General features: G+C 50.3%; 1 protein-coding gene across 2 annotated transcripts in view; it reads right to left on the bottom strand.

Moving 5' to 3' along the window:
* The window catches only part of FAM53B (family with sequence similarity 53 member B), a 114351-nt gene that overhangs the window by 72932 nt on the left and 26090 nt on the right, over positions 1-15329 (bottom strand). For both annotated transcript variants that reach the window (XM_004446655.5, XM_071215639.1), the window contains exon 2: positions 18-281. In XM_004446655.5, the coding sequence (XP_004446712.2) occupies positions 18-95 (78 nt within the window). In that variant the 5' untranslated portion in view covers positions 96-281. The remainder of the gene's footprint in view (positions 1-17; positions 282-15329) is intronic.

Genomic DNA, 15329 nt, shown 5'->3' with positions numbered 1-15329 from the left:
GTTCCCTGGGACCTTACCAACTCAAGGCTGAAGGTCCTGCATGTCACGGAGTCAGCACCCTGGTTGTCGAGACTCTTACTCAAGATCATCACCATGGTAAAACCTCAGGCGCTGGGCCCCGGCCCCCACCGGGCACGCGCCATCATCTGCTGGGCAGGCACGGGCAGAGGCTACGTCCTGGGCACCTGCCAGGTGAGTGACGTCAGCAGGAGCAGCTCCCCATCGGTCTCGCCGCTTTGGGGTGGGGGCCTTCTGGAAAATGGCCAACCGTGGTTAACTCCCTGGACAGACAAAAGAAAGGCAAAAGGATCAGACCCCTGGAAGACCAAGGCCTGGGGAGCTGCCCACTGCCCGCAGTGCTGGGCCCTGGTGGCAAAGGAGACACTCCTGCCAGAGGAGACAACTTCTGGGAGGGCCAGGAAGGCCAAGGGCCACCTCACAGAGCCCCACCTACCCCCATGCCGGCTGTGGTGTGTCCCTGAAGCCAAAGCCCTGTGTGGTACAGCAGTAAGTTTGGGTCTGACCACTTCACTCCTTTTCCTTTGAGATCTCTTAAGGGGCCTGGGACACGAGCAATCTGCTGTCCCTGAAGTGTGCTCAAGTCGTGGGCCATCTTACCACTGCACTGGCTTCACACCGAGGCCCATGAATGTGGGCTGAGAGAACACACGCCATCCCCCGTTCCAACTGAAGGGGCCACACCAGTACTGCTCACAATCACCAAGAGGCAGAAGCAGCCCATGTGCCCATCAACAGACAGATGGACGGACAAATGGACGAGACACACACCACAGCCTATTAATCAGCCACGAACAGGAATGAAACCCTGATGTATGTGACAGCAGATGAGCCTTGAAGACATCATGCTGACTGAGGTAAGTCAGAGAAGGACAGGTACCAGATGATTCCACTCAGATCAAATACCCAGAATAAGGAAATTCTTAGAGACAGAGTAATTACAAGTTATCAGGGGCCGGCATAGGAGCGGGGATGGGGGTGGGGGGAGTGGTGGGGTGGTGGTGGAGGCTACTGCTTAATGGGGACGGAGTTTCTGTTTGGGGTGATGAAAACATTTTGGTAATGGATGGTGTGTTATGAAAGTAATTAACAGCACTGAATTGTATAAGTGAAAGGGATTAAAATGGGAAATTTTGTGTTGGATACATGTCATCTACCACAATAAAATTTTTTAAGAAGCAAAGCCCTGTCTAGAGAATGGAAAGCTGAAGGTTATGTGTGGTGTTGGTAAAAAGGATATGTGTTAATCTTTGGAAAAGAGTAGAAAAGGTGAAAGCCCAATGCGATGCTTGTAACTAGCAGTACTATTACGAGGGTATGAAAATGTGTTTAAAGGAAAGTCTAAGATCATGTTTGTTACTAAAAGGAAAGCTAAAAAATGTAACATGGAACTGTACAGCATAGTAAAAACACATGTGAAATATGAATATGAGTAAAACTGCATATGTAAGACTGTTTTTCTTTGACACTGAACAAATGTATGTTAATACCACAAAATGGTAATATCAGACAAAAAATCTTTAAGTGAAAGAAACCAGACACAAAATACTACATATGATATGATTCCATTTACATAAAATGTACATATATATCAATTCATAAAGATCAAACTAAATTAGTGGTTATGTAGGGCTGGGAAGGCATGCTAAGGAGTATGGAGCTTTTCTTTTTGGAGTAATGAAACTGTTCTAAAATTTTTTCTGGTAAATGCACAACACTGTGATTATACTAAAAGCTAGTGATTATACACTTTGGATAGATAGTATGGTATGTGAATATCTCTCAATGAAACTGCTTAATTAATAAAAAATTGAGCAAGAATAGCCAGAAACAGCAGCTATGTACAGCAGGGGAAACAGAGATTGAGAGGCGAAGAATTTTCTCGTTTGTCTCTTTTATTATTGAAATAATGAAAACGTTCTCATAATGATTAAAATGATGCCTGCACAACTATGTGATTATATTAATACCAAATACCATTGATTGTACACTCTGGATGAACTGTATGCTTTATTAATATGTATCAGTAAAATTGGTTTAAAAAAAAAAAAGCAAACCCCTGAAGGGTTCAGTCTCCAGCAGTTCAGTGGCAGTACGGGACCCCCAGCCAGCAAGCAGGCTCCTGTTTCCCACCCCAGTTCTGAGAAGAAGCTACAGGAAGGACTTGCAGGGCCATTTAAGTGCACGCCATTTCCTGCCCTCCAAGTGCCACATTTCAACAACCTATTTGTAACACTGGGGACTTTTGTATCCCTTCCCCCAGAAATAAACCAGAGCAAGTCCAGAGGCTTTGCTGGGCATGCCCGTACCTCCACACAGAATTCAACATCCCCGATTCTCCCTCACTGCCCACCAAGCAAATGCAGCCTTCAGTTCAGGTTTGAAAAACTGCTCCTTACCAATTAATTTCTCTGATCCTATTTCCCTGCCTTGCCCTTTTTTGGTTAAAGTTTAAAGAAAGTCATATATACAAGGAATCTGAAGATCACTATCAGAAAGTAAAAACTGATGATAATCATAATAAATAAATTAAAAGGCAGCTCCTAATCTGTAACTAAAAACAAACTGCCCAGTGCAGGAAAATGTTTTAGAATCTCCTGTTCTGTGTAGAAATTAATTGCACCCTGGTTATTTACTTGCAGTCCAGATTGTAAATCATATTTTCCTGTTTACTTCGATTAGACTTTACAGTGGGTGTTATTGAAATTGCTCAATTGTGGGCCAGCTGGCAAGCACAGGAAAATTACCTTCTACTGTTCTTCGAAAACAAGGTTCATCCAAAGTGCAAAAGGAGGGAAATCAATACATTTTCAAAAGATTTACTGTTTGGGAAGGCAGGCCTGGTGGCGTCTGAAATCTCCCAGGTCACACTAGGAGACCCAATGCATAGTTCCAATACCACATTAAGTCTAAAAGCGACACAATCTGACCAAGTATGATCTGTTCAAGGAAAGAATTTTAGGCCACTCCTCCCCGTTCTGGCCAAACGGCTGAGCCAGAAATGCCCGCTGGCCCCCAGGGTGCTTGGCTCTAGGAAGGGCCGTGCCAGGCAGGGCAGCACCAGGAGGGGCTCTTTGTGCCACGTGGTGGTGGCAGCAAGGCCTGATGGTGGCCACAGTCCCTGAGTCCTCGGTTCAGCTCAGGGGATGGCCAGCTACTGGCCCACGGGTGAGAAGGACCTGCCCTCCCTCCCTTTCCTCCTCCTTCTCTAAAGAGGCATGAAGGCTTGATGGTTATGATCTCAGGTCCTTGATTCCAACATTCCTGAGTTGGAATTCCAGCTCTGGAATCTTAGTTGGGAGACCATTGTCAAGTTACTCTCTGAGCCTCAGTTTCCCCCTCTGTAAAATAGGGAAAACAGCGCAAGTCACATAAGAGTATTGTAGCCTAAGAAAATAAAGCTCAAGCCCTTTGCTCCATGCCTCACTCCCTGGAGAAGGGTTCAGAAGAGCAGCTACTGTTCCTAGTTTCACGGGGGAGTTCATGAGTCCCGGGTCTATTCTCATCAATGGACACAAGCATCTGTCCTCTCACAAAACATTTTTAATGGAAACAAGCTAAACATGGTGGAAGTCTCGTGCCAGCCCCACCCAGACCCAGCTGCTGAGTGCAAAGCCCTAGGCTGGACTGAAGCAGCGGTGCAGGGCCTCCCGGCTCCCACCAGCTCCGTCCCCACGCTGCCCCTACCAGCGGCCGGACTCACCGAGCCAACACCGGAGCACTGGGAGCTCCTCGGCGACTGAGTAGTCAGCAAACAGGCAAACACCAAAAAGACGAAGGTGGTACAGGCACAAGCCCTGCCCCGGGGTCGTGGAGAGAGAGCTGCGAAGGCACACACTGCATATCCCGAAGACAGAACACAGAAGGCCAGACTAGCAGGCAGGAGGAGCTGCTGGAGTGGGGCCTTAAGGAGACCTCCTGGCACAGGGGCCAAAGAATGGAGCCCAATCGGGGGACAACCTGACCGTCCATCAGCAAGGGAACTGGATACATCAGTTATGGCCTACTGTAGCACAGAACACCATGCTGTTTTCAGAAAAGTGGTAATGGGGCCCTTCTAACGTGCAGCCAGGACACAATCTCCACCACACTCTGTAACTGAGCAAAGCCAGGCCCAGAAGAGGACAGCATGGTCCAGTGATGGTGCTACCTCCAAGAAGGGGGCAGGAGCTCTGGAGTGGGAGGAAAAGCTTCTCGTTACCCAGCCTTATGTTTCAATATTTTACCCAATGCATGTGATACTTTTTTTTTAAGGGGGGAAAAAAAAAGCAATATTTCTTTTTTTTTTTTTTTTTAAAGATTTATTTATTTATTTAATTTCCCCCCCTCCCCTGGTTGTCTGTTCTTGGTGTCTATTTGCTGCGTCTTGTTTCTTTGTCCGCTTCTGTTGTCGTCAGCGGCATGGGAAGTGTGGGCGGCGCCATTCCTGGGCAGGCTGCACTTTCTTTTCACGCTGGGCGGCTTTCCTCACGGGCGCACTCCTTGCGCGTGGGGCTCCCGCACGCGGGGGACACCCTTGCGTGGCACGGCACTCCCTGCGCGCATCAGCGCTGCGCATGGCCAGCTCCACACGGGTCAAGGAGGCCCGGGGTTTGAACCGCGGACCTCCCATATGGTAGACGGACGCCCTAACCACTGGGCCAAAGTCCGTTTCCCAAAAGCAATATTTCAACATAAAGAGAGGGGCATCCCAGGCAGAGGGGGGCAGCATAAGCAGAGAGAGGCAAGGCAGCTGGCCCCACACACAGTAGGGATGGGAACAGTGAGCAGAGCTGTGGCCAGTTGGAAGAGTAAATGGAGAGGGACTGGCAGTAGGAAAAGGAGATGGGCAGGCAAGTTCAAACCAGATTGAGGGCTCTGAAGGCCAGACTCAAGGTAGATTTCATTAAGTGGCCACAGGGGCTCCTGACGGTGTGTAAGGTGCCAGAGGTGACCATTCCAAACTACCTGGAAGACGGTGCTTCCTTATGAACCCCTTGCAACACCTAGGACAGGGCCCTGCACAAGTCAGAGCTCAATACATGTTTCTGGAATCAACTTACATACATCAGAGCCATATCTGAAATGGCCCAGGCACACTCTCAGACCTTTGGAGGAGAATTCAGACCAAGGCTGACACAAGCTGGGGCTCCCTGGGATTCCATGGGCTCTTGCTGTGGGCTTGGCCAAGGTCCTTGGGGAATGCTGACATCCATCCAGAGACTAAGAGCCCCCCTGAGACTGGGGAAGGGGTCTTCTCAGGGAGGAGCCAGAGGTTCAGCCTTTGAATAGACAGCAACTGGGTGCGGGTGTTGGCCAAGGCAGAAAGGTGGCGGCTCCAGATTCCACAGGCCCAGAAGCACCTCTAGGGCACAGAGCTAGCTTTTGGCCTGCTGGGGTTTTTTAAAATCCATATTAAGAATTGTTTCTATCTGTTGAGCACCTAATTGTGGAGGCCAGATCATTTATATACATTAGCTACAAGACTACCCCATTTTACAGATGGATGAACCAAGCTGGACCTAAGGGGTGAGCTTAATTCAAACTCTGGGGATCAATCTCCCATGCTTCTGCTTCCCATCCGTTCCCATCTCCAGCATGGCTCTCCCACCTGCCTCTCCACCCCAAATGCACCCCTCAAAAGCCCACTCGTGCAACTACCATCTGACCCAGCAATCACACCTTTGGGCATTTATCCCAGAGAAATAAAAACATGTGCACACGAAAACCTGCATACAAATGTCCATAGCATGGATGGAATGGAGGAGAGTATGGGCCATGATGTGAACCATTGTCTATGAGGTGCAGAGGTGCCCAAAGATGTACTTACCAAATCCAATGGATGTGTCATGATGATGGGAACGAATGTTGTTGGGGGGGGGGAGAGGGGGGGTGGGGGGGTGGGGTTGATTTGGGACCTCACATATATATTTTTAATGTAATATTATTACAAAGTCAATAAAAAAATAAATAAATAAATAAAGCTACCGTTTCAAAATAAAAACAAAAATCCCCAAACAAAAAAAAAAAAAAAAAAAAATGTCCATAGCAGATTTGTTCACAGTGGTCAAAACCTGGAAACAACCCCGATGTCCTTCAAAGGGCAAATGAGTAAACAAACTGTGGTCCATCCATACCACAAAACACTACTCAGCAACCAAGAGGAATTAGCTACCTAAACCCACGACAACCGGATGACTCTCCAGAGAATTAGGTTGAGTGAGAAAAAGCCAATCCAGGAGACTAACTATTGTATGATTCCAATGGTCTATTATCCTTGAAATGACAAAATTACCGCAATGAAGACGATATTAGTGGTTGCCAAGGGTTAGGGATGGGAAGTGGAGGGAGCTGGGCCAGGCTATAAAAGGGCAGCAGGAGGGCTCCTGTGGAGCTGGACTGTGTCAAGGTCAGTCTCCTGATTGGGGCACTGATCTACAGTCTTTGCAAGATGTCACCATCAGGAGAAACAGGGTACAGGTGACCTCTCTGTACTATAACTTACAATTGCATGTGAGTTCCAATTATCTCAAAATAAAAAGTTAAATTTTATAAAAGCCCATTCAAACAATGCACTTGTCTCAGAATTGAACATCAAAAAGATAGAATTATATGTAAGTTGTAAAAATAAAAAAAGGGGGAGGCACTTGACTGCCACTGCTGCTACCAAAGAGACACTGTGCTGTGGGATCTGGCAGTCATGGCCTGCACTCTAAGCAAGGCACCTGACTCTAAAAAGAAGGTGACAGTACCTTTGTCCTGGGGACCACTGGGGCACCTACCCAAGAAAAATGGGTGTAAGAGCGCTCAGCCCACGGGAGGCCGTGGACCCTGGCCGTCCATTCCCCTCTGCACAAGCAGCAGATGTGGTCAGTGCTATTCGTCTGCCAACAGCACCCTGGCAGCGCCTCTGCCGTTCCCTTGGCCTGTCCCTAAATCCTGTATTGTCACTTGCCTTGTGCCCTGTTTATCTCTCCTCTGGTGGACACAGGGCCCCCGACACTTGCCCAGGGCTGCCCGGGGGGCTGGGCTCTCCATAAGGGTCTCCCTCGGGAGCACCCCTGCCTGGTCATGGGGACATGCGCTCTCCAGGAGCTTCCACATAATGACTCATTTTCACCAGGATCTCAGGCTTTCCACTGATGTGTGAACCACAACCCTGCCCACCCTCCCATTCCATGAGGGGGAGACAGTGGCACAGGGTCCATCTACCACACCCTCACCTGGATGGCGGGTCTACCCTAGAAGGCCCCAAGCTCCCAAGCACTGTACCCAAAGCGCCATGGCACCCCTGCCCCGGAGTCCCTGTCCACCCCCGAGCGCTTCAGCGCAGGCCCCGACCCTCACCTCAGCCTCCGGGGGTCAGCCACACACTGGGCACTTGTCCAGTAATCCTCTCATGGTCCTATCAAGGAGTCGCTGCTCTTAGTGGTGGTCCCATTTCCCAACCAACAAAACTCCAAGGAAAGAATGCAAGTCGTTCACCCAGCATCCCAAGGCAGCAGGGGCAAAGCCAGGCTGGGATCCAGGCCTGCCTCTCCAAGGCTGTTGTGACACCCTGAGGACAGGGAACAGCTTTGCTCTCCCACAGGAGGCATTCCTACCAGGAAACCTCACTTGCTTGTGTTCTGCAGTCTTCAGTGTGCCTTCATTTGTTTGTAACCCTTGCACCCAGGTGTCTGATATCACAGCAGTCTTAAGACTCCCAGCTTTTGGCAAATGGAAACCTTGCCCAGGGCCTGCACCTCAAAAGGTGACTGCATGCTAAATGAGCTAATACATGCAAAAAAGGTTTTACAAACTCTAAAATTCTATATAAATATTGGCAAGATAATAGAAGCTTACCAAATACTCTGTAATGCATTTTGGAGGGCTGTCCCATAAAAAGAAACTGCCCACACTGGAAGCCATCAAGACAACTGTACTTTTCCTTCTTTAGGAATCTTTACTTAGCCCGTGTTTACTGCTTGCACAAGTTCCATGGCAGAGGACTGTCTCATCGCCTTACACACAGGACTCAGAGCAAAACCTAAACGTGAGCCCAGCCACTGACACTGACTTTCCTGAGAGCTGGAGCAAGTCATTCTCTCCGAGCTTCCAATTCCCCTTCTCACCAAGCAAAGGAAACGAGAGGGAAAGAGCAACTGCACCAGGCCTTGGCGCAGGCCTCCTGTACTTTTCAACGTCCGTAGCTTCAGTTGTTAGTGTGACAAAAGCCATCTGCAGATAGGATCTAGAAGCAAATTATGAACATTTGGGGAAGTGCATTTCTCAGTGGTTCACGCTGTCTTTTTTCCTGCCAGATCCTGTGACAAACCCAAAGTGTGAGGAGCAGGGAGAGGGGAGCCGGATCTTGCGGTCGGCAGAGTCAAGGTTCATATCCGCCAAGAGAGAATTTAATCTGCTTGGCGATGCCTTTTGCTGGTTGTTTTCACAACTAAGTCATCTGAGTTTAAAGGACAAATGTTAAAAACCACCTAGGAATTTTACTGAGAGCCCATACTTCCCCAGACCACATTGATCCTGGAAGGTGAGCCTGCAGTGTCAACCACAGGGTCCATTACTTCCCAAGCTGCAGGGGACATCAAAACTAACGCCCTCGCCCCAGTTCCCCAGTTTTCAGCCCCTACCGAGAGCTCCCTGGTAAGAGACGGCCATTCCTTCCCCACCTTCAACATGCAGAGAGAGAAAGAGGCAAGAGAAAACTCTTTATCATCAATACCTTAACATGCAGGAAGTGCTCAACACCGAACGGCAGGGATCTGTTGAAAGCAGCGCCATGAGAGAGGGAATACCCCCAAAAAAGGGTATTTTTAAAACCATTTTCCTAATTCTTCTTGGTCTGTGCAGAAATACAGGGTGACAGCACCTTTTTACACAGCGAGAATAAAATAAGGGTGGCTCTAGCAGCATCCTCAGGAACTCCCGGCATGTGGGCACCGCCCTTATCCCACTTTACAGAGGGGGAAACTGAGGCCCAGACTCAGGGTCACCACACCGTGACTGGTAGAGCAAGGTCGCAACTTACATCTGCTTAACTCCCAAGTGTTTGTCTTCACCACCAGACTCTTCTGCCCCAGGATGAGTGAGCTTCATAATTATTCAACCTCTTGGTTGGGTTGATTAAACACCGAGGTACAGACACTGGGTCAGCAACATCCCCCCATCCTTCAAAGCCCAGTCCGATGCCAAACACCCACCTTCTGGAACGCAATATTGAAACCAGGGAAAGGGCACCCAAGGTTGCCACTTTCCACCCTCGCCCATACAGATGTACAAGTGTGCAGGGTCTACAGAAGGTGAGGTTTCTCCAGGAACCCCAGGGCTCCTTGCTCCAGGCCAGAATCTGCATCCTTATGCGCCCGCCTTCCCTGAGCCTCGGCTCCCCCTGCCTTCTCTCAGGGCCATTTCCATGGTCTAGTGGGGAGTCTGGGTGCGGACCAGGCCTCAGTTATCGCCTTAGGAGCAGGAGCCTAAAAACTGTCTGGGAACACCGTAACAGAGCTGGGGAAGAGCACTGGACTTCCGGCCCAGAGGCCGTGCTTCCAGTCCCAGATAAGCCTGGGGCCCTGGACAAGCGACGTGATTTTGCGAAGCTTACTTCCATCCTTTGTGATATGTAAGCAGTAATCTTGTTCTGTCCACCCCAACTATGAGAAGGTTGAAGGGGATTAGGGGGAGGCACTAGCCATACTGAGGTTGTTAGGTGGGCACAGTTCCAGCTGACAAAGCTCTTGTCTTCCCAGATACAGAATATGCTCCTGGGGGCGAGGACGATGCTTCCATATCCTCTGGGCACCACCCTCTTGGAATGGGGCTACTGGGTACTCTTAAGGGTGAGCACTGCATTCCTGTGCAAGAATACAAAGCAGTCCTGCTCCTCCCACCCCGGAGGAGGCTCTGCCCTGGAAGGGATTGCTTTCAGGAACTGGGATAAATATACAGTCCCTGGCCTGGTCCTTCGGGTAACGAAGCCCACCAAAGGCCCACATTTAGGGAAGGAAGGACTGGCCTTGTCCGTAGAAACAGTTTCTCTAGGTGACATTATGTGGCTAGTAAGGACCTGACCTGTGTCCCTGGAGGAACAAAGCAGCCCAAGCTCCCTTATGAGTCCCTCTTACTGGAGGGAAAAAAAAACAAAGCAAAACAGAACAGTAAAATGAGTTGGTGAACCAAATCAGGACTCTGTTCTCTAGGACTTCTCACAGCCACTTGCACAGTATTGTGGGGATTTTCTATTTTTTTAAGCAAATAACACTGCGAGAGGAGAGGGAGGAATGACATTATTCAGGGACATGAAAGTGTTGGGATCCAAAGCCAAAACAAATCTGAACATGGGAACGAGACAGCCCATGCTGTTTCTTGAAACTGAAGCCAACTGCATGCATGACTTGTCAAGAGCTCATTTATCAATGAGAAATAACTGACAGATGAGTTTCCCATAAGCGCTCCCGTAATTCTCGCTACCGTTCATGTCATTTTTAACCCACCAAACGCTACAAAAGAAGAGTTTGCTATGAACTAGAATTTGCTGAACAAATACAAAAAGGAAGGAAACGAAGGAAGGGGGGCAGGAGATATAGAAGGGAGAACTAATACTTACTGAGTGAGCACAGAGCTAGAGATTGCCTTCTCCTCCAAACTAGGATGAGGGAAGAAATGGGCAGAGAACCAGACGGCAGTGAGACAGAGCAAGAGCCCCCAGAAGATAATCTACTGTAACGCTAAGCCTCTTAGCCCAAGATGACCATGACCTGTTTCTTCAGTCAGACCTATTTACAAGCACACGAATTAAATCAAATCATGATCAAAACGAAAAGCAATGAGTAGTAAAAAACAAAACAAAACAAAACAAAAGACAACTTGCAAAGCCTAACAGGAGGCAGTGTGGCCTGTGTTACGAGAGTGGGACTTAGGAAATGTGGGTTCTGGCCCTGGCTCTGCCACTGATTAGCTCTGTCCTGTTTGCCAAGTCCCTTCCCTTCTCTGGGCCTCAGCTCCTTCACCTGTCAAATGCAAGGCTGGAGAGATGAGCTGTTTCTGACTACTGAGTGATTCTGTGCAGGCCTGCACCAGCTGGTGGCTTTAGCCAGGTCATTCTCTGAATTCGCTGAGCCTGAGCTTCTCCACCTGTCACATGCACATGGGCACCCCGAGGGAGCATGAGAACCAAACAAAACAATGGATTTGCAGGTGGTGTGTGAACTGTGAGAAGGGACTTAAGAGCTGAAATGACTCTGTCCCAAAGCAACTGCTCTGGTGACCTGCAGTGTACAAGGACCCAGAAAACACCCAGCCCCAGACTGGACAACGGCAGAGGCCAAATTCTCACCCATTTCCACCGAGAGCCTCAACGAAGACCTTTTATACAACCAAGTCTGGAGCAGGAGGCCATGGACATCTTCTGATCTGCTTGCCAATCTCCCTGGGGCAGACAAGGGTGGAGGTAGGGTGGGAGGAATGGGGGTTTGGCAGAAGCTCCAGCTCCTTACATATTTACGGGGTAAGGATGGGTGTATGTCAAGTGCATCTTCCAAGCTCAGTCCTGAAGCACACAGGGACAACTTGGCGTCTTTCAATGACGCCAACGACCTTCTGAATTAGTGAAGCCTCGCAGGGGGCCAGAAAGGCAGCCAGACACCTATTTTTACACCTTTATCTCCCACCTTCCACAACAAGAATATCCTTTTACTTTCCAAAGTGTTTATGGACTCTTAGGGCCCCCAGATGGTGGGCAAGGAGAAGTAGCCAGTACTCAGGATCCAACACCAGCACTGCTGCCACAGAAACACCCCAGGCCACTGCAAAGAGTGAGTGTAATCTTTCCGTGGCTAGCCCCTGCCACACAGCTGGGAGGGCACAGTCTCTTTATCTCAGGGGCCTAGGAGCTGGTGGCCCCAAAACATCGGTCCAGGGCTGTGTCAAAACTATCACACTGGAACACTAGTGGAGACGCAGGAGGGGACCACAGAGCTCTAGGACTGTTAGGGGTGCAAGAGCCTCCGGGTTTCTCATCTGCCATCCACCCCCTGGTGCAAATGAGTCATATCTCCCACCCCATCTTACAGGGTGGGGAAGAGATGAATCAGACACGCTAACCAATCAGAACATCAGCCTCTGCCTTTCTCTCCCCATCCCGCTTCACATTGCAAGCTTTATCACTCTTTCGAGAACACCGTCATCTGCCAAAACAAAACTCAGAGAGACCCAGGGCTGCCTGACAGGGGTGTCACAGTGCCAAGGACACCCAAAGCCCATGGCACCTTGCAGGTCAAATCGCACGGCCTGATACCTGTCGGGGAAGGGTCTGAAGGGTGGGCACACTCCACGAAGCTCCGCTCAGCCAGCAGCTGCGGCACTGCTGCACATGTAACCACCGCCAGCTGTCTGTGGAAGGATCAAAACAGACCGAAGTGTCTCCTTATACGGAGAAAGACTCCTGTCAAGAAGGGGTTCGCCAAGGGCCGAATTCAAAGCAAAGCCAAAGCATTCTGCTCTAAGCCATCTCAACTGGCCATGGAATTAACAGAAGGACTTCGGGGGAGCAGCTGCTTATTGGGGCTTGAGCTCCTTTTTTATTTTTGGGCAGGTGAGGGTGGGAGAAGGAAGGGGTGCCTCGTTTGCAAACAAGTCTCCACACTTCCTTCTAAGCTCTCTGAATATTACACCCCAGCATCCTTGGGCTCAGAGCAAAGACTATGGGGGAAGGGGGCAAAAAGAAAATGGCCCGGCCAGCCAGATTCACCCAGAGGAAAAACAAGGCACCTGGGGGAGCGTGCTCACCTCTCCCAGACCCTGATGCGGCTATCTTACAGCTCGAAGCAAGACACAATGGGCCTTGAAAGGGTTAATCCAGCTACCAAAGGTGAACAGATCATCTTACTCATCAGAAATGGTCTATGCCCTAGAAGAAACAAAGATTCATTCTACTGTTTGTCCACAACCTGCCCTGCCAAAGGCGCCAGCCCTGCTGCCGAGGTATTACTGTCACCATCCCAGCAGTGGGGCCATTTGACCTGGAATCTGCTGCAGAATAGCCTTGTTCTTAGGAAGCTCATTTCCTAAAGTCAGCCTGCAAAACTCTGCAGCACTCCTCCACGCACCTCCGTACCTTCCCAGACCAGTCAGCAGCCAGCGTTCACCTCCCCAGGGAAAGGGGGCCTTTCCGGGGTCCAAGCATCATCTAGGAGGAGTCAGAAAACTGCCACGGATGGAAGCCTACCCACAAAACCATTCATGCCAGTCGGAGGGTAAGAGTGGGGGGCGGGTAGACTGTTAACACTGTCAGATTTAAAAATAATAGTTATGTTTAAAGGGGAAAAAATGCTTGTCAGACTGAGTAAGCGGACGGGATCAGAACAGAGGAAAGCTAACAAGTACCAGGCAGAGGGAGGCATGCGGGCCCCTGGCGGGCAGGTAACAGCACGGCCAGTCCTGCCAAGCCTAAAGTGATGGAAGGGGAGTCATGCGCTCAACAAATGCTACTGAGGGATTGCCTTGTGGCACTCGACCGTGCTCGCTGCTGAAGACACAAACCTAAGTAAGCCGCAGTCCCCAGTACCAAGCGAGTGAAAAGCAAATTAATGCCTGATGCAGAATGAAATATATAAAATGTACCAAGCACATTTAAAGGAACAAGTAACATGATAACGGAACTGAGCCCTCTGAAGTCTGGAAATGTGCATCGTTACCTGGGGGGGGACCTGTTCTGGAGTCCAGCCATCCCCCACCCATAGCAGCTCTTGCTCACTTCAATCGTGACGTCGATGGGAGGTTTATGATAACCGGCTTGTGGCAGCGTGAGGGCTGAGTCCGGCACGGGTGCCAGGAAGCAGCCTCTCTGGACCATGTTGACACACTCGGGGTGAGCAGCGGGTCTCGGGAGAGCTCATGCGCAAAATGGCATGCACTGGCTGGCGTGGCTGCCTAACAGCAGGCGCAGGGCAAACAAACGCCCGGCCCTGCGCGCGCAGGACAAAATGCAGCTCTTCAGAAAGCTATGCGGGCTCGAGGTGCACTGGCCGGAAACCATCTTCAGGTACGGTGTTAACGAAAAAACAAAGACCTAAACAGTAGATGTATTGGGGGAAAACTAAATAACTGTAATAATTTAGAAGATGCCTCTGGAATGATACAAAAGAAACTGAGTTATCAGTGGTCTTTGAGGAGGGGAAATGGGTAGGTGGAATCAGGGCCTAAAAGGAAAGTCTTCAACAAATACCTTTGGTACATTATGAATTTTGAACCCCTTGCAGGAATGACATACACAAAATATATCACTTTTTAATAATTAAAATAATATGTATCTGTATATGCTGCCACAGGCATGGAATGATCTCAGGGGCCACAATCAAGAAACTGGCAACAGGAGCTCCTCCAGAGGGGGGAGGAGAGGTGAAGCGGGAACAGGGATGGGCGAGAATTCCTTTCCACGGCTCCACTGGGCACCACGTGCTCACGGCTCTTTCATGCCTCCAGACCTTGGCTGGAGCACACTCCTCTGGCGGGAGCCTGCTCCCACTGCTGCTCCCCACCCCACCCCCACCCCCTGTGGCCCTCAGTCTCCTCAACCTCCCCACAGGCTAACTATCCTCATCTTTTACTCTCAACTCTGGTGTCACCTCCTCCAGGAAGGCCTCGCCCACACCCCAGACCAGGCGGGGGCATCTGCCTCTGTGCGTGATGCCAAGTGTGAATCACAGGGGTGTGGAGGGGACCGGCAACATGTCTGTCTCCTGCAGGGACTGGGGGCTTCTAGAGGGCACCAGCCCAACCTTAGTTCCCTGTGTCCCCAGCACCTGGCACCAAGGGCTGCTCAGGAAATGTTTGCTGAACCAAAAAATGCATTCGCCACATTAAGTCAAGCCTTGACTCCGCCGGTGCCAAAAGCTGTTGAGATTGCTCCTGTTTGGAGGGGGTTTCCCACAGCCATCAAAGTTGTGTTGGGAACACTAACTGGAAGCATCGCACCTCCCGAGTCACAGAGGACCTGGGCCCCACAGCCGTCCAGGTTCCGTCACAGTCGAGCCTGAGAAGCGAGCAGCAGCTGCCAGAATCTGAGCTCACCACCCGAGTCCCCGAGTCCCCGTATCTGTACCGCTCACATGCCTCAGAAACCTGTGACTACTCATCAGAACCCTCTGCAGGAGGGGAAGGAAGGGGAGAGGAAGGGAGGGGAGGGGAGGGGAGGGGAGGGGAGGCTGGGCGGCTGCTCTCACACCCCAGGGCTGGAAAACCCTGAGCCCCGAGGCCCTTCCCTAACGACTTGCTCACTACACTCTGCTATAGGAGCAGGAGGCCAGGCTGTGCTCCCAGGGCCAGCCCCCTTGCCT

This window comes from Dasypus novemcinctus, chromosome 6 (genome assembly GCF_030445035.2).
Source record: "Dasypus novemcinctus isolate mDasNov1 chromosome 6, mDasNov1.1.hap2, whole genome shotgun sequence".
NCBI classification, from domain to species: domain Eukaryota; kingdom Metazoa; phylum Chordata; class Mammalia; order Cingulata; family Dasypodidae; genus Dasypus; species Dasypus novemcinctus.
The sequence above is the reverse complement of the archived record's forward strand: the minus strand, read 5'-3'. Positions and strand labels throughout refer to the sequence as shown.